Source organism: Varroa jacobsoni, unplaced genomic scaffold (assembly GCF_002532875.2).
Source record: "Varroa jacobsoni isolate VJ856 unplaced genomic scaffold, vjacob_1.0 scaffold_1279, whole genome shotgun sequence".
NCBI classification, from domain to species: domain Eukaryota; kingdom Metazoa; phylum Arthropoda; class Arachnida; order Mesostigmata; family Varroidae; genus Varroa; species Varroa jacobsoni.
Window position 1 is genome coordinate 186,563 of NW_019214181.1, and position 20,174 is coordinate 206,736.

At 40.3% G+C, this 20,174-nt stretch overlaps 2 protein-coding genes across 5 annotated transcripts; one reads left to right on the forward strand and one right to left on the reverse strand.

Annotated features, from left to right (window-relative positions):
* The first annotated feature begins 379 nt into the window (after positions 1-379).
* LOC111268368 (uncharacterized) lies at positions 380-5,896 on the forward strand. The gene has a single exon (XM_022847335.2). It carries the CDS (start codon positions 1,014-1,016, stop codon positions 4,413-4,415), a length of 3,402 nt encoding a protein of 1,133 aa, XP_022703070.1. The 5' UTR covers positions 380-1,013; the 3' UTR covers positions 4,416-5,896.
* Positions 5,894-19,655, reverse strand: LOC111268372 (uncharacterized). 4 transcript variants are annotated; one of them, XM_022847344.2, is made up of 8 exons: positions 19,454-19,655; positions 15,961-16,122; positions 15,317-15,373; positions 14,567-14,704; positions 11,579-11,671; positions 10,276-10,452; positions 8,297-9,243; positions 5,894-8,090 (listed from the first exon to the last, which is right to left on the reverse strand). In XM_022847344.2, the coding sequence occupies exons 2-8, from the start codon at positions 16,068-16,070 to the stop codon at positions 6,943-6,945; spliced, it is 2,670 nt and encodes an 889-aa protein (XP_022703079.1). In that variant the 5' UTR covers positions 16,071-16,122; positions 19,454-19,655; the 3' UTR covers positions 5,894-6,942. The 4 variants fall into 4 exon arrangements, with proteins under 4 accessions (XP_022703079.1, XP_022703076.1, XP_022703078.1 ...); XM_022847341.2 differs by having other exon boundaries at positions 15,961-16,133; XM_022847343.2 differs by lacking the exon at positions 19,454-19,655 and adding an exon at positions 18,818-19,121 and having other exon boundaries at positions 15,961-16,133.
* Positions 19,656-20,174: the final 519 nt, after the last annotated feature.

A 20,174-nucleotide genomic window follows, 5' to 3' on the forward strand; every position in this document is an offset into this window, starting at 1 on the left:
TGCTCGTGTGTGAACTTTATAGGGGAAAACATTATTTTATTCCTAAAGTTCCGAAATGTAAAAGATCCTCTCTGGCGATATAACTATTCTCATAATTAAACCGTTCCCGCTAGCATTACTGTGTGTCAAAGGAGTATTGAATCTGATTTAGAGGGGTCAACCGGTGGGACAAATCTCCTTAACAACCTCTGTAATATTAGTAAAAAAAAAAGTCAGCCGTTTGAGATTGCTCGTTGGACTCTGCGCGATCAAGCCGATCCCAATGATCTTATATTACTTTTTATGATAATAAAGGGGACGTTTCCATTACGATGAATTGTAGTTAGTGGAACCTACCAAAAAAAAAAAATCAAGGTACTTAAAAAGCAGTAGGAAATATGTGAAAAGGTACTAGGCTCATTTATTTCTAAAATTTCTTTCGATACTTCCCATCACTGAATACCACGGTTTCTATTTCTGTTTTTTGTGACAAATCTAACATTGTCTGTGTCCATTATCTCGCCGTTTGTTATACAACGTACGGTTAGACAAGAATGGGCCACTATCCAACGCTTGCTCTTCGGTCGACGGCTCGTTTCGGGTTAGAGGGTGTGAGCACGTTAATCCGCGTATTACAGCGTAACCGCAAGAGCAAATAACTAGTCATTATTTGTGTAAATATAGCACAGTTTATTCTATTTCGTATACATATTCGTTATATAATACCGTATTCTCTTCCTATTACAGAATCGGTGTTACTGTTACTTCATTGTATCGGGATAAATCAAATAACGGCTATAAATGAGTGCACATGTTGGCCTGTATCGAGTGGCAGTGGGCCACAGCCGGAACTAAAAATTCACAATCGCATATTCATCGGGGAGGAATCTGCCAACCTTTGGATTGCTGCAGGTCCACGACCCACAGATCGTATTCTAGCCCTCGTTCTTCGCCAAGTGCTCAAAAATACAGTCGGCTTCAAAGACGCTCAGTTGTTGAATGCTAGTTATACCTATCATGAGTGGCTAAAGCAAATGTCGTGCAACGCCGTAGAGACGAATTGCTCGAATCGGCCTATGCTTCACGTCGGTCTCATCGAAACTGGTAATCAAACTTCGACCTTCAACGGATTCGTACATTCGATCGGTGAATTAGGACCGCGCGTGAGGCGCGGCTGGTTTATCCCTTCTAGGACGGTAAAGGAAGCCGAATTTGGTCAGGGCCCAGATCACTGGCAATATTTTAGTAGACAAAATCTGGCTAAAAATTTTGAATTTAATGAGACACAGCTAAACGTGTACACGGCCATGCCCGATGGATCTGGCAAGCGTTGGTGTAGCCGCCTAGGTGGCTTTGATGAATGCGATGACACAGGCCAGTTCGTACCAGATAGATGTCGAAATCAAACTTGCGCAACCCTTTTAACTGCCTTTCCGCACGAAAACTACCATGATTTGTTGATGCAAATAAAGAAGTTAAAACTTTTCGTTAAAGTAGCATGGGTCGGTAAACGCCTTGATAACTTGATTAGTTTCCTCAGCCAGAACAATAGTCGCATTGTGTTCTTCGACTATTCAATAAGCCCATTGACGTTTGACAAAGAGGAGATGACCGAGGTATTGTTTCCTTCATGCGATACGAGCGGACAACCTGACGGCTGTATCTATCATTCGGCAAGGATGCTCAAGCTAGTATGGCAAAATATTAAGCAAGGCGCAAAGCAAGCGTATCGTCTCATGGAAAACGTAAGACTCACTGCCGGAGACTACCGTAGCCTGATGTCTGCGTATCGAAAATCGTTAAGCGATGACGATGACGGACTTCTAGATGTGGCCTGCGATTTGTGCAAGTATAAACTAAATATAGGGAAATGGATGGAGAACGTAAAAGTATATCCTGAAATCCCTGTGTTAACAGTTGTACAAGCGGACAGAAACTCGGTCGAGCATGCCACCCTATTAGCTATGGACAAGATAAATGAGGCAAACATAATTCCAGGCTACATAATGAATCAAACGATCATACATGGAAATTGCAATGGCGACACCGTCGTAAGTAGCTATATCGAATCGATCACAACAAATCACGAGCAAATCATAGCGGTCGTCGGCTCAGAATGTAATCGTTCCCTAGAGAATCTCGTCGGCCTAGCCAACTACTACGCGCACACTGTTATTAGCTATAACACCGAGAGTGCTACGACGAATGATCAAAGCGGTCATAACTATTTCTTTCGTATCGCACCCGACCCTTCGATTCTATACGGAGCATATATAGCCTTCATGAAAAGCCAGTACTGGGGCATATTCGCGCACTTTTTCGATAATGCGGCTTCGTCTTGGAATACCCATCTACGTGCAATGGCCGATATCCGCCAACTAAAAATGGAAGCTTCGGTTAAGTTAAGTTCTAAAGAAAATCCCAGGGACGATCTACAAATCGTAATTGAGAAAGGTTACCGAATTCTAATTGGTGATTTTCAAGTATCAGTAGGTCTTCGAACGATGTGCATGGCTTACGAATTAGGAATGACTTGGCGTAATAAATATGCTTGGCTGTTACCCCCATGGCTGCCTAGGAACTGGTTCAACGTCTCGCTAGAGGCATTGCCGGAAAATTGCACGGTGGAAAAGCTCGATGATGCTATAAACTACTCGTTCGCCTATCAGTTCAAAGAATTAGAGGGAGACGACTTTAAGACAGAAGTTGGCTTTGCAAATGTGTCCGACTTTAAACAAAAATACTTGGAAAAATTCTCCCTGCTCCCTTACATAGGATATGCTTACGATGCGATCTGGGCCTTAGCCAAGGGCCTACGAGAGCTACAGGAACTCAACCAGGCTACTATCTCTTTACTTCAAGAACGGAATCAAACGCACGTTAAAAAACTGATAAACAGCATTCGAAGTAATCCTTTCAATGGAGTCTCTGGACCGGTGCATTTTGTAAATAATACCCGTAAAATATCGCAGATTGATATTTACCAGTACGTCGACGGTGTGTATAATTGCATCGATTCATTTTTCCACACCCGGTCAGACTCACTGGGCGAACAATTCGGACTCATCTCACAAATAGATCCGGAGAAATTGCCCAAGAACGTAAAAAAATGCGAAAGACAGAATCGAATTGTGTATCGTTACGGCCCAATCACCGATGGAAGCCCCCGCACTTATCCAAACAACTGCTCGTCACCGTTATTCACGTTAATTAACGGATTCCTAGGGCATCGTGTGGGATGTGACGTAGCGATGGTTATCTTTATCGTCGCCGTAATGCTAACATCGGTCGTTGTATTGTCGCTCGCAGCTGGCGGTCTACTGCACCGTTACTATAGGCAAAAATTGAAAAGGTTCGAACAGCAACAAATATCGCCATTCAGCGGTCTTTCCGAATATGAACTACCGGAGGACAGCGTACGCATCTACCGATCGCTCGGAGAAGGCGCTTTCGGTAAAGTTTACCTTGGTGAATACCTTAAAGAAGAGAATTGCGTCTTTCCGGTTGCTGTCAAAGCGGCAAAGGATCCAAAAAATCTCAACGCGAAAATGGAGCTGCTCAGCGAAGCAGAAGTCATGAAACGCTTTGAGCACGTGAATATATTGCGTCTTATCGGAGTCATTACGCAACATGACAAATGTCAAATTGTTACTGAATTTATGATGTTTGGTAATCTCAGAAGCTATCTCCAAGACCGTCGGCACCTCGCCATCAAAGGAGAGATCCACTCTGCACATCTCACCCGGATGGCGCTAGACATTTGTCGAGGCCTGTCTTACCTAGCTAGTTTGAATTACGTTCACGGCGATCTTGCTTGCCGTAACTGTTTAGTTCACGAAACGCTAACTATCAAAATTGCTGATTTCGGTTTTTGTAAAAACCTTGTGGACGCAGATTACTACCGTATCGTTCGGTCTGGTCCTATGCCGGTACGATGGATGTCGCCTGAACTTCTGTCTACTGGAGTCTATCATATTCAGTCAGACATCTGGAGTTTTGGAGTTGTCCTTTACGAAATAATCACATTTGGCGCTTATCCATATAACGATTTAGATGATAATAAGGTCCAAGACCACATTCGTAACGGGGGTATGCCTACATTACCCCAAAAGGTATCGAGCAAACTAGAGGCACTGTTTCTTCGAATGTGGATGTTCAAGAAAGACGACAGACCAACAGCCCTTGAACTTTTTGAAATTCTGACCGCAGATAGCGATTTGGTGCATCCTGCGCTTGAAGAAAGTCCATCCAGACTAGACTACATCACTATCGGGGCGCAAAATCGACACTCAAAAAGCACATCGTCTCCAGGACCCACGCGGACAAATAGACTGCGCGCCCGTTCTCCGCCTGGAAGTTCCCACAATACTGTGCAAAGAATACGATATAACACAACGACCGCCACGGCCCGAATAAACATCGACAAGGCATTTTAGAATATAACAAACAATGATCACATAGAAACAGCCATATTCATGAAACGATGCCACGTGATGGCGCAGAAATCTAGACGGGCCACTATGCTAATCATGGGACCCAAAAAGCTAAACGGACTCTGTCATACAGAATAACATCTTAAGCAAGCTGAGTAAATACATTTGTTAATACGCTGTCTACGATTTAAATCTATCAACTACTAGAGAAATTACAAAGCTGATACACGTCTTAGATTTTACCCCTCCGTTAAGACATATTCTAACCCTATAGGGTTTAAATATACAGTATGCAGCACAATCTGTGGTCGGCCTAATTAGAGTCCCAATATATGCGTTAAATATACTTCGATTACTTCATCTGCGCACTATTCTGCGTTATCCATAATATTGTATATAGCAGCAATACAATGAAAAGTTTCCACGGGGAAAATTTTGTGAGGTGCGTGTTTTAACCGTTCTCATCCTGATGAGCTGTTGCACATTTTCTATGGAGTCAATAAAATGATGACTGTTTTGCATATCCTGTAAAACACAGCAGGAGCTATTGGAATTGAATGCATTAACTAATCTAATCCGATGTACTGTACAAGATCCTTGCGGAGACATGATACTTGAGAGGTTTCAGGGAACACCCGCGCTTGTATCAATGTGTTTATATGATAATTCAACTACTGAACAGTGAAAATGGAGCAACGGCTAAATGCAGAAGAGTGCTGAAAGAAAAAAAGATTTTTAAAAAAAAAAAAAAAAAAAAAAGATGGCAGTCTCTAATGCTGTGTCAGAGGTTGATATAAAAAAAAAAAACAGCCTCGAACAGATGAACAGCTACACAATAGGGCCTAGACTTTCTTTATTTCAGCCCGAAATGTTTATATGTCGAATCGTTCAATCAGCGTTCGACACAGCAGTCAGCATAAGACCCAGTAGAAACTGATCGCGTCGCCAAACCTACGCTGTGCACTGGTTTCCTTAATAATCCCCACTAAACCTTAGATAAAAACGCAATGCGTTACAACAGACCGATATGTGACTTTCTTTAGCCATGATCCACGGTAAATGGTCCTGGTAAAAGGTAAACGCCAACATTTGATCACGAAAGGATGCTTGCGGATCTTAACCAGACCAGGGAACGGATGTGTTATGTCATCGTACTGATTTTACAGACACGACAATAATATAGTGACCCAAATAATAACATATTTGACGAAAATGATGTAATATTCTAATTCTCATCCATGATGTATGTGTATGTAAGTGTGCTCTTAATGTATTTCGAAAACGATGACAGCCAAAGCCTGTTCCCGGGTCACGAATCATTATCGAATAAATGCGAAGTTACACCATCGTTATGGGCAACATCCCGTATCATGTGGATCGAATCTGCGTTCATTGGAAGACTCATAACGAACAGAACGACTGTTTTATTAGACATTGCAGTTGTGGTTCTCCTGTTGAGAATAATATATGTGCAAAAAAAACAAGTTTTACATTTTTATTTATTTTTACTTATCTCTATCAACATTAGGCGATACTTTACTGTATCGAATATTTTCGAAGTACGCCCAGGTCCCTATGCGTTATCTACGCGTACAGTTGGCTCATTGCATCCCTTCAGCTCTATTCATATAGTAAGCAAGAAATTCATTAAGTACTATAGAATACGCTGTCTTCGTGAGCTATGTTTCGACACGTGGGGTCTGTGACTGAACGTACCAACGGTTATCACATACACAAAATGTACGAAGTGCTTACCGACGTGTCGCGTATTCTTAATTCGATAGGTATGATGGCACCGAGACTACTTGAACACATTGTTTACACTTATGGTTAGATATTGGGGACTAAATAGTTTGCTTTTTCAGGATAATTTATGACTAAGGACTTGCGAAAATAAATAATCCGTATCGTCTACGTAATCCCCTAACTAGACACTACAGATAGCCGCAATAAATGTAATGAATTTTTTTTATACTGAAGTGTGACAATATCTGCGAACTACTTGCAGAAGCTGTCCATTATGGAAAATTCGGTTGGTCTTAAGGATGTAACAAATTTATGCGCCTTTTACAACAGCGTCATGGCATTTCTTCGTCTCCAATCCAATGAATAAGCGGTACAGTGAACTGAACTTTATTGCGGCAGAAACTGTTAAGCCTTTTCTGATAGGCAACATCACTCGTCTCTACGATATCCTAAAGCCCTCCCTAGTGTGAAAATGAATAATCGCGTTAAACCAATAAGGAATTAGAGCATTTTGTGCCAAGGATCGTCACAATAAAAATATAAGAAAAATATAAAACTGATTTCTATCACTTGGTGAGACCGGCGACCAGAGCATTTCGTCTTGGGATCGGAGAGATGCCCCGAATAATCAGCCAGCTTGGCAGGACTCACCAGTTTTCGGTAGTTTTCAACTTAAAGTAGCGTTCATAGGATAGGCTGGTCGGGCAGCACATTTTTCGGAACGCCTTTTTGGAGCCGAAAAGCTTGCGCGGCGACGATGGCGGTAATAGCGGCAACATCGACATCACAGGATTTGAAGAAAACGCTGTAAGCAGGCCGCAGACGAAGTTGCTGGCCGATTTCGAAGATCCTCATAAAATCGTCTAATCAGCACGCGTTCAACTGTTTCCTTTTTATTCCTGGCTTTGTAGTTGATACTGTTTAGCAATTTTTTAAGGAGATACTCGATCCATAGGACGTTGGTACGCGGATGGAAACCAGCCCAGTTCGTTCCGATAATTTGAATCATCTCTTTATATACATCATATTGGAGTGAACCAGACTGTTGGAATATTTCGGGGAAACGCTCATTCAAGTTGCTGTATTGAACCCTTTTACGGTTATTCTCGTCAAGAAGGACGCATCGAGCTAGGCTAAAATCGATCATAGCCACACGGATGCCCCGAGTACACAACACTTTTGTAACGTCGCCGAAGTTTATCTTAATATAACTGTCTTCTGGCTCGACACGATTGACCAAAATATTTCCCCAGTGGCAATCACGATGCTCAAATTTCAATGCCTTTTCAGCTCCTGCTAAAGATATTAAGAGCTGGCCAAGGATCGACAGCGCATCCCGATAATCATCTAGTTGCCAATCGTCTTGGAGTGATATTCTGTAGTAGTCGAGGCTAATGCCAACATACTCCATTTCAATAAAAAGCCACTGAGTCAAGTTGCTATCTGTCAAGAACAGCGTATCAGGCATTTTTTCAAGAAGGGCTTTCAAGTGATCCGGCAGCCGGCCCTGCAGGAACTCACAGCCAAAGTACTCTGGAAAACCGGGAATAGCGTATTTACGCAAATTCGACAATTGACGAGCCACCCGAACTTCAACAAGAAGATTGCTTGAATCCTGATCCAGATTTTCGATGGGCACGAATTTAAGCACTCTGACCTCGGACGGCACCCGTGCCACTCGAGGCTTAACGCGGCGAATTACGACCACAAAGCCAAAGCCGCCCACTCCAGCAAGATGCAGAATTTCAATGTTATTGGCGCTTAGATAATTGCTCAGAGACCTAATGGGTTTCCTTGAAACAGTCTCGCGCAAAAACTCTTGCAGCGGACTAAGCGTGCTACAAGAATGAGCGAGCTGAGTATCTGAAGTATTGATCTCATCTGCCAGGGTGTCGCTAGAAAAGCGGACTGAACGGGATCCTTGAGCAACGTCTGAAAACAGTGATGAATTGTCTATTAGTCGACAAAAGTAATAATAATACTAGTATTTTTGACTTCAATGCTATGGATTCATGCAGTGTTTGATGTAACAAAGAAAATGTATATACACCCTTGCAAATAGATACAAGCAATCTGTCGCTCAGTAAATTAAATTCTACTCCTAACCTTTTTAGTAAATTAGGCCTTGGAGCACTTACCGTTTGTGGGCGTGGAGAATGAGCGTTGTTTAGGCTCTGCACTGATGTTCTTACCAATTGAACTTTCAAGTGACTGAATGGAAGGCCCTTCCACTGTAACTTCATGTTCAGATCTAACGAATTGCTCGCCACCAGTGTTCTGGGCTTTCCCCCAATTTAAGTGTCTGTCTACGCTGCATTTGGTATTGGATACAGAAGGTTCATTATTAATGGCAGATGCAATTTTAGATCGAATTGACTGCTGATCGGATTTGGCCGTGCTTGTAGATACCGGCGACCTTTGAGCTTTCTTGGTAGCGACATCTTTAAGTCCAGAACTTATAGCCGGCATTGGGATAATGCACTCATGTGTTAACTCGGCCCCATTACCTGTTGGCGCCTTACTCAGTGAGTGCTCTTGACTAGTACTACCCAGTACTGCTTGATCGATGCGCAAATTAGCTAATTTTCCTGAGGTCCCAAGTCTCACCCGCCAACGGGCTTGCGGAAATTTTTTCATTTGCCACTGGTTTGTGTTTAACTCCTCAGGAGAAATTTCCAGGAGCACATATACCTCGCCACTAACCTGCTTAAGATTAGAATTCCTGGTGTTGAAAGCGTATATTATTTTGGCATCCATATCCAATGCTTCGCCTATAACGAGCTGCGCAGTCGAATAGGACCTTCGCGCGCATTTTGTATCGAGCAGCCATTCAGGGCACTGACTGTATCTCAGTGTGCTTCTCTTACGCGTCCTGCTCTCTGCGGACTTTTTCCTTGCGCCCAGACTTCTTTTTTTCTTATGTCCAAGACAGAAATCGATTGGTAGAAATAATGTTGAAGAGTCTCCAAGCATGTTAATGCAACTACGAATAAGTCTGTCTGCCCTTCGTTCGAACTTAACGTACTCAGTATCGATACCATCGCCTGCGCTGAATCGTTGTAATGAGTTTACCCGACGACGAATGCTAAAGAAATACAAAATGAGAGCAACCGTAAAACATTGGGGCTCATTTTCTTCAAGGGCTACTTCTTGTTTAGCTTTTGCTTGGATATCTACGTGTTAGAGGCCTAGGGCTAAGCTTTAAGGTCCGTTGAAAAAAAACCCTTCAATGTAAGTGATCGTAGATTGATTTTTGATTAAGCAATTTTCGTCCTGATACGGACCTTTACGTTCCAAACTTAATTCGGCTCGACGAAGGCACGGCACAGTATTCAAAAATTGACACAGACCAAAAGGGGACTGAAAAAAATAGAAATTTTTCTAATTAGTTCGCTGATAACTTTATTTTTTTAAAGACTTTGAATGTGATTTGTTCAATTAGACGGAAGGCTACACGGAGTGCACTTACTGCTTTTGGATGCCGAAAGTTTAAATTCAATTCAATCCTGTCATATTTTTAAAGCAACGACAGTGCCTTTTGCAGGATATTTAACTTTTTTACTGAGATGTATGGCCTTAGAAGTGATCAAAAAAGCATCACATCTAAAGTAAATCTATACGACCTGTTAGAATGCTGATTTCTATATAAAGATACCTCATGCAATAATTAGCTTCAAACTCCGCCTTAACGTAACTGCAATTTTTTTTTTTTTATCTAACCTTCGTAAAAAAACAACCAATGTTTCTTTCTCTTAATTTTTTCTTAAGAGGATCATACTAAACGGTTTATGACAATAGCAACTCATTCTGGATTAGAGTTTACATTTATGAAAAAGCCTCAGAATTAGGATTCCCACATCAAAATCATTAGCCCTGTTCGTACGTTGCAACTAAAGAGTGTGTACGGGACCTTTGCGGGTTATCGTAGCAACTCTCGCTAGAAACTTTTATTATAGAAATCTAGTGGCAGTTATTTTCCATAATCCTACGTAACTTCGTGTCAGTACATACATAGTTATTACAGTTCTGAGCGAAGCCTTGCCTGAATTAATGATTGTATTGTCTGTAGAGCATACAATATGGATCATAAAAAGCAACAGAGTAGAATGATCTTTACCTTTTGCGGCTATCTGCGCCAATTTTAGCGGTAGGCGTTTCTTCAATGCTTGATGTTCGACGCGTGACAAACGAAGGAGTGTCGTCATTAGCGAAACTATAATGAAACTTCTTCCGGGGTCGAAGATTGAAGCTTTCCGAGCGTTTTTGAAGATTGCTTACTTCAGGTGTTCTTTGTCTAGCAAAAAATGACATCAGAACACATGAATCACGTTACAGTTGTATAATATATTATAATGGAGGTTGTAACAAAATATTTTCACAGAATGAAAGAATACACTTCAAGATTTCAAGGGGTCAATGCTTTTGTTAAGCATTCAACAGGCTACGGTAGACGAGGATACTTTAGATTTTACCGGGTTAGGATATAGACCTACCTATGTATGAACAGTTTCTGTTTAGAGCTGTTTTATTGCAATAAGCGGCCGGGCTGACGCTATCCAATTTCTAAAGCAAAATATTTCCAAGGGGCTTTTTAAATTATTAAGCTAATAAGTTAATTTTTACAGTTCTTGCACTCATATTTCATGGATCTAGTGAAACTTGTTGGAATTTTGAGTACACAGTGTACATAAAAACTTAATGTGATAGAGCTTTCAAGTTTAACCTGTTACAACATAATCTATTTAGTCAGTCATCAGACGGAAGAGCATTTGGTAAGAACGTTTAGTGTTGCTGGTACATCTTAACGTCCAATAATTATTGGAGTCCTAAGCTATTATGTGCGGACGCTCTGCGGAAGTGTTTCCATTAGTTTAAATAAGCTAAACGAACGGCATCTAGAGTACCTTGCCTGGTCCGACTCCGCCACACAGCCGTTTGTATTAACAAGAACGAGATCTATGCTATTCAATATACAGCGTTGCTTATTGATCAGAAGATGTATGAGATGACGGTAAAGTGCGTTGAATAAAAATATTTAAATAAATCGATCATGTTAGATCGGTTATAAATCAGCTTTTATGAGAATGCTTAAATACCGCAGACTAAAACGGTGACTTGGTCCCCATTTACCTTAAAACCTTGATGTGCAGCAAATACGCACACCTTCCGTAAGCGTTTAGGCCGTGTAATGTTTCCACGAGTACGGAATGATAGTGGAATCCTGATTCCCATACGCAAAACGAAAAAACGTTTCTTTCTAACCAGGACCACGTCAACGGAACCGAAGTGGCAATTTTGTCAATTATTTTGTTTAACTATTGGTCGCAACAACAGACGATTTAACAAGTTGACACCTCTGTTGCTTTTTTTTATGTACATAAACGGAAACAAAAAAAACTCTTTACCAGAAAGCCGCTTACACGTAATCGAGATCTGTCGCAGCTTCTGATAGCAGGCTCTCATGACCCACAGCGAGACCCGCTGCGTCGTTGTAGGGGTTCTTCGAGTCAGATCTGTAAGTATAACGTAATACAACTAAGTCTGAAAAATGCCATAACATTTTAATAGAAGAAAATGTTCCGGAGTAGACAAATAAGAAAGATCGATAATGAACGCAGGAAAATCATGGCATCATTTTTCTCGAGGGAACGTTGTTTTTGTAATAGCAGTTTTTATTTAATTGATACAGAACAATATGCAATATATATTAGAAAGAGGCTTTCGATAGACATTGGTAGTGCGGTAACCACATAACACTGAAAGACTTGTTGAGTCGAGCAAAAAGGCCAGAACTCTCACTAATGAGTCGGTAGGATCTTTTTACGCTTCTAGAGAAGCCTTGAAGAAAGGATCATGCCGAGGGAAACGATTTATACTGATGCGTCACTATTAATATTATTTCGTTTCTGTCAGCAACCTCGTGAAAACATACATTGTAGAAGGGCATCTATCCTCACTGGCTTTGAAACGTTTTCTATTTGTTAATTAGCGTTTATTTGAGCTAAAGCTAGTCATTTTTTAATGTTAGCTTGTTGGTCTTGCGATAATCCTGTGTTCTATTGATTGTTAAACTTGCACTTTTGATATTTGCTACGATTATGGAATAATAATGGCCATAGTCATCAAATCTCACTATGTTTTATTTTACTTGATTGACGAATCCACTGACCAGTTGATATCCCGTTCGTGCAATTATATTGTTGGGTTCAATGCTTACCCAATAACTTACTTCACCTTAACATTCCTGTTGTGAATACTTGTAGGTACTAGGAACCCTTTTTCATTTGACTTGTAGATATATATCCATGATGTGGTGATGATGTCTTGGTACTGGCAGCAGTGCCTAGGAATATTGGTACGGACCGCATATATGTGATATATGTATATATATATATATATATATATATATATGCAAACCTATCTCATAGGGGCATCAAAACATTAGCGATAACTCAGCCGATATCTATCTCCAGTAACACTAATCATTTTGTTTATGTATGCAAAAGCATGTTCGGCTTAACGAGTTATTGCTAAGTGTAATAATGCCGACAATGGTACCATCATAAATTACCCCACCTTCTTTAGAGAAGAGCTTCAATTTAGAACTTGTGAACTGAGTTCCTTTGTTTGGTACGAGTATACGAGACAAACCGAAACGTGCGAACACATAGGTAGAGGGTGTTCTCTACAATCGATGACGTATCAATGATCGGTTCTTCCTATTTAGTAGCTGGCATTGCACCCACAACTTAAAGACAATGCTAGCGCGTACACGGTTCATCGCTGTCAATATGGATTCGTTCTTCTGGATAGTTCGGATATTCTCATAATGGCAACGTTTCTTTGGAAAAAATAGTAAGTTGGCAATGCATAAACTGGGGTATTTGGTAGTTCCTCTTATATCGTTGTAGATGTTTGGCTACTGTGCATATTTTTTTGCCACTGGCTTCAACTTGACAGGCCTAGAATAACCAACATATGACCACCTCGAAAAATGCCTTCCTTCTTTCGATCAGATCCACAATGCAGTTTATAGAAAATTCTCCTTGAGATATGTTGTGTAGCTTTGTGCTGGCCATACAACACCTGATTAGGACCGCTTAAATAGACTGATCAAACTGGACTTGTTCGGATTTAAATAGTCAACCAGGAGGTCAAATTGAGTTTTAGTTATATTATTAAGCGAAATTTAGAATTGCCGTCCCTTGAACTGCTTTGAAATATTTTCTCACTCATTACCAAAAGCAGTGACGGCGCATCTACATTGCCATATCCTACTGATCTCCTTTATTTAATAACGTATTTAGCTAGAAAGATTGCGTATCCCTTCGTAGACGAACACTTGACATCGCGGGGCCGTTTTTATCTGCTACAAAAATAGATCTCGATACCTCATGAATATGAAATGATTTCCGTACAAATCTACTGGAAATCGTTTACATTCTCTCTGACGAGTATTTTGGTTACCTCTGCGTCGATCGCCTGAAGTAGACTGCGATCTGTTCTTTTTGAATCATAATCAAATAGATCCTGCGAAAGAGCCATTAATATGCCATATAGCGACCCATTGATCGCTAGGATAAATTTCGACTCTAGAAAAGGTCGAAAAATACCAGCTATCGATAAACAGGAACCAGATTCTGAGTTAATGCCGTTGAACTCGACACGTAAATCTCGAATCGATACATTTCTATCCATAGACATGTCGTTTCTAGTTTTCGTAAACTGTATAAAGTTTTAATAATTTCAGCTTGTTTCATGGAACGTTCAATAGAATTGCAGGAGATCTAAGTTAAGACACCGTGGATTACTTCCATTGTCCTTAAATAATTTTCTGGTGCCTTTTCGTTCTGCCTGCTGCAAATGAAATGGACCCTGCTGAATAGAGTCGGATTTTTTTAATTGATAGCATAAACATGCGATAATGCCAAAAAGAAGTTACACGCGAAGATGTAGTTATTATATGCTGGATAATCTAATTTTTGTTTTAACCTCTTATGAGGTTCTGTTTATGTTATCGTAATGGTTCAATCGCTGCTCACGTACAATGTTGGCACCTTAACAACGTTCTTCGTAACTATCTAAATATCGACTTATAAATTGAGATAAAACGTACCAATTGTCATCCTCTAAAGTGGATATGGTTCATTCTGCGTTTTCTAGTTGTCTACTTAAATCACTTGCCTTAGCGTATGCAGAACAATTTTCCAGTGATAAATAATGTTTGGAAAAAAAAGGCATTCTCCGCTAATTCTAGTAAATGTAAAGCTGATTTGAGAATTAACAGTTCTCGAAGTTCAAGAGCCGAGAAAAGGTCCAAGCACCTAGCCTGCAGGCGGGCCGAGACCAAAGAAGCATTCTCTAACGACAAGCTGACTTGCCAAGTTTAGATTTTTTTACCGACTGACCGTGTACTGTCCAAAACTGACGAAGCTGTCGATGCTTCATCTTTGGAAGGCAACTTGATCTCGATACCTTGTGCCGATTTTCGAGCCTTTAACTCACGGTCAACTGGCCTGTCATCTATTACGCTCTCCTTAAGCCCACTGAAAGTACCGAAAAAAGGCATAAATATGATTGCAGTAACGTGCAAACTACCTATACGATAAAGTAGTAGCTGCGTCTTCCTTGCTGGCGTTATGGCGGACAGCCCAATATTTCGGCTGAAGTACAGACTCGAACTGATTTGTAAAGCACTCAACAACAACAATTTTACGGTCGTTTATATTAAACGCACCTACTTTATGTCTCTGCCGAACATAATAACCTATTTCTTTTACACAGAGCTACCTCACAATCGAACGTAATTTAAGGAAATGTCTTGTTATTTTTCTGTGACAATTGTTGATCTTAGAAATACATAAGTTACTCAAAATCTTTCAAATGGAGATAAAACTGCCAACTGGACTTTATAAAAACGTGCTTCAATGCGACTAATACGTTAAACATTAATAGTATACCTAGCGACAAAAAAATCGTCTACATTGGAACTAAGCTGTCATAACTTGAATGTAGTATTTACGAATCTGATGCACTATTACCTATAATCGGAATAAATTAAGAATCCTATTAGCAGACCAAAATAATTATATATTACATATATGTATTATATATAATACAAACCAACTAAGCTAGGAAGACTGCTTCAGAGGACTTACTCTATTAGGCCTTCGTCGATTACGATCATAGCTGTTGCACAGGGGGACGTCGGTCGGCTAAAAACAACGCATATGAAATTGTACCGTCTAGTTATTTCATCAGAAAAATACTGCCATAGCCTTGAAACCGAACATTAATAAGAAATTAAATACAATATGCTAAGATACCGCCACGTATTTGTCTTGTATGAACCTTTTGAAGAGTTTGTTTACGGCAGTATTAAGCGCTCCGTCCTACGTCCACTGAACGGTCACTTTACAGAAGAAACTACTGTAATATACTACAGACGACCTAGCCTCCGATTTAGCTACAGTATCAAAAAGCCGTGTAGTGGAAAACAATTTTAGTTAAGGAGGCGCGGTGATCAGGTTTAGTTAGTTAGAAAAATCGAGGCATATAAAATCTTTGGATCACCACATCGTTACCCTAGCGATATTTCCTACCCATTACGTTATTATGAATATAAATATATGGTGGACTTCTACGAACGACTAAAGATCTACGGCTGCTTTTGTTAACTGCTGCGCTCAACATTTTGCGCCTGCAACGCTACCACCACGTTCGTTCTTTTTAGGTACGGTTTTGTCATGTGATTCAATTTGTTGCAGTAAATAGGTAAAAAACAACGCACGAGCTGACTAACCTGCCGATGCTGACATCTTCATCACTCCACACGTACCCTCCTGGAGGAGGTGGCTGTTCGACTTCGGAATTATCACTGTCGTATGATCGATTCGAAGAACTTCTATCCATGCTAATAATTTAGTATTTTTAAATCGACCGCAGAGACAATAGTCGTTCTAATCTGAAAGGAAACTGAATAACGGTTTCGACTTGTAATTTCGCAGAATAATTGAAAAAAAAAGTTTACACTACTATGACGCCCCATTTGCCATAGAATTTCTATTTGCGTCAGCCTGTCGAGTCTACCTCCATCACCCCAAACTAAATGTTCATGGATGCATATAAGTCGAGATTGAGTCTGAATGTCAGCGGCATAGCTTGACAGAGCTAACGCTCAGAAACCATATGAAGGCCGAAAATCAAGGCCTCAGTTTGATTGATGAATTAACGTCATTTGTTACAATTTTGGTACTGTGTGTTCACTGTCGTAGTCTCATATACTCTTGATTTTGTCCGTTCTAATAATAACAGTCGTATTCATGCGATAAAGCCTCCACTTGAACCTCTATAAAAGCCGACACGCTTGATGGTTATACCTTGCCGACTCAACAGTACTAGATAATATACACGCTACAAAGTTGTCGTTAAGATAAAATAAGCCGCCAAGACTTATTCTGAATCAGCTACTAAAAAGCAGGAGCAAAAAAAGCTCTAAGCACACATCCGGGGAACTTAGTAAAATCGGAAGTGATTTCGAAGAGCAAAACGAAAGTGCATTAAACCATGACACCAGGAAGAAAAGTGGCGGAAACCAAAGGTACATTTCTTCACATCAATTATTATGTATATACACACAAAATTGGACATCGTTTCAAACTAATGGAGAGCACGTTACCATCTGATAGATAAGTAGTCAGTTTAGACAGCTATTGCCGTAGAAAACGACCAACCAATTCGAAATGACGGGTACAACATTTACCAAAACTTTGCCTTTTCGGAGCAGTAACACCTGTGCCCAAGCGGAATGAACGGCATATTCGAATACACCGTATATCATTGGACAGATCATTACACTAAGAAGATATAGTACGGCTAACGTGCAGTCTACAGAGAGCCGAAGAAACGAAACAGCAAATTTTCTACGAAGTGTACGTATTCAGGTGCAGATGGTTGGCCGCGACTAGAAAAGGATCAGAGCTAGGTCTTTTTTTTGCCGAAATCAGCAACAACATGCGCACTACCATGCTCAGAAATGCCAAGTTTTGTAAAATAAAAACTAGACGTTTTCGACATAACTCATTTCTGCTGACTGCGGCTGATTGAGTTTGTGTTGACAACTTATCCGTGAACGATAGGAAGTGTTGATCCTAGCACCGGTATCAAAAAGCCAACCAATAATCATTGCTTCACAAAACTCGCCTTTACGTCTTTTATTGCAGCCTTCATCATAAATATATTTCATGCGCGTTCGCTCATATGATAGCTGGCATGAATCCTCACCGATTTGGCCATGCTAAACCGTTCATACGTAACTTCACAGTTGAGTTTCGTTATCTGCTCGAATTGCGTAGTTATGAGGTCGAGTATTTGAAGTCAGCGCCTCTAACGGTTGTATAGTATGGCTGATATCACGGTGCAAGTGTAATACACGAAGTAGACATTATACAGCGCCGTTACAGTTAGTTTCCCTTTCCACACCTTTTCTAGCTTAGTGGCGCCACTGTAATACCAATGTTGTATTGGCAAGTAAAAATTGAAATAGTGAAGCATCGATGAACCGATGTCGCACATACTTTCTTTCTGTTCGCGTTAATTGAAATCTCGTACTTCTAATTCCACCTAAGTTTTCTGATGCCATGCTCTAGGACAAATCAAAAATACACAGATAGAAACAGGCTCACTGTTAGAAATTTAGGTGCTTGTGTAGAACTCGAATGTACTATTATATCAATCAGGAAAATAAATAGTAGTCCTATGTTGTGTTGAGCTTATAACCTGTTTACGAGCCTCCTTGAAATAGCGTTGATGCTTTTGAGCGATCCGAGAATCTCGTTTGACGAATAGAAGTTGAAATCTGTTTTTGTCATTGTTATCTGTCAATTTCAGCATGAAGTTGTTTTGCTATAATGATAACCATATTTGTCAAGGCCCTGACAAGAGTCATCCGACACGTTCGTAGTGTAGATGCAGGTAACGGCTCCAGAGGAAATACTATATTGTGCATATAGAAAGAAGCTAGCTTCGTTAGCATTACATTGACAAAATTGTGCTGGTCATAGGAAGCATGGTACGATTGTCGCCCAATTCTAATATTACTTAATAAAATGAATTGACTTAATTCGGACAATGAGCTTCTAGTATGGCCATGGGAAGTTCCAATCCGAACGAAAGAACTGCGCAGGATAAATTATCTTTAAGAGCAACTTCGGCGTCTTTCTGAGCACTGCCAACCACTGGTAAATACTAAAAAAATACAGTTAAAGCATCCTATAAAATATTCGAAATAAGGTAATACCATCGTCAATACAAACGGTACAAACGGGTCGGGAAGTGAGATTCGGTGTTTCAGATCTCTCAAACATAAACCGATGCAGAGTTGAGCTACTGTGATAGATATATAGCGATAGACAATTATAAAACAGCAATATAATATGAACCCTCAGGACTTTGTAATAATAAAATAGATAAAATAAACAGAAGGAAGCTAGTGCCAGCTAATAGGGGCGTACGTGGAGACAGCTTCAGTGGCTATAATTCACCATGTCTCTTTCCTATCATTCTATGCATCACTCTAACCGCGAGAATCCGTAAAACTCTTTATCGCTCGCGATAATGGAACGTTTCATACCTATCTAATCGCTAGAAGGTTCACTGACATCTAAAGGCGATGAGTTTTCAATGACATCTGTGGTAGATCCACAATTCCACATGTTCGGGTGCATCAGCTCTCTAACGAAAAACGCAGAGTTTTAATCAGTTTAAGCCTAACTCACATTCTCACAGCTCACCATTGCAAAGTATCAAACTCAGTCTAAAGATGTATTTAGATATTACATAAACTACAGGTGAATAGTCATCAAGCGTGGTTCACGCCTAAGTTTGTCATCAAAACGCGATAATTTGCCTTTCTGCTGGATTAGTTGTCAGTACTTCATCGTGCAATACTTGCATGTACTATGCACTGCGCATCGAGCGAGTGTACACATGATGAAAGAGGGTCTTTATCCACGGCTGTTGATGCTGATAATTTACCAAACAGTATTTCACCTAGTGGCGCGTACTCGGAACAAAAAACTGTACTAGGAACAAACTTTCTATCGAAAAGATTCGTTTTTTTTTTTAGAGTTTATTACATAGACAATGCTGAATCATCAAAGGCTTTCGACAGGATAAGCTAAGAATTGATTCAGTCCAGGCTAAATTGTAGATGATCGTTAACCATCCTTGAGCCAAATAGTCCTGAGGCAGAACGAACAAATCCGGATATGGCAGAAAACTATGCTAAAGCTCACCTCACGAACGACCTAATAATTATGTGCTTGGATTTCCGATGTTCAGTCCCGTCATATTGCCATTTGTGTGTTTTCTATTTAATATCTCCTACGCATCTATCGATCAAAAACATAAACAAACGCCGACTTTCCTGTGTTGTGTCAACATCCATACGAATTTATCAAACGTAGACACATTGATGCAGGATTTAAGCTGACGCAGAATAGGTAACACGAATTGCACGTGTAGCATATGAACCGGGCATGTTCCTCAACATACACAGTAGTTCACGCCGAACTATTATTAAATGTTAAACCTTTCACTACAGTTTTTTAAAAAGAGTTTAGTTGTAATAAAAGGCTAAGCAGTTGTAAACTTTTTGTCTACAAACTATTTGGCCCTAGCTAAACAATAGCTAGTGATATTGTAGCTCGAAAAGTGCTAGACCATAATCCCCGGGAGCTAAATCCGCGCCAGTTTCACTATTAAAGCACATGTTGAGCAAGCACATGCCCACGCAACAGTCATTTGCCCATTCGATAATGTATCGGCGCGGGTGATGCTGGTGTCCGCTTTGCTGACACCGCGTTCCTCTAAACAGGAAGAAGGTGGATGAAGTTGCCGCTGTCAACTCGTAGCCAATCAAATATATATTAAAATCTACAAAACGAACGAGCTCTTCATTTAAAGTCAAAAACATTAAGTCTATTGATTTTATCTTCCGCGCAAATTTTTCCTAAA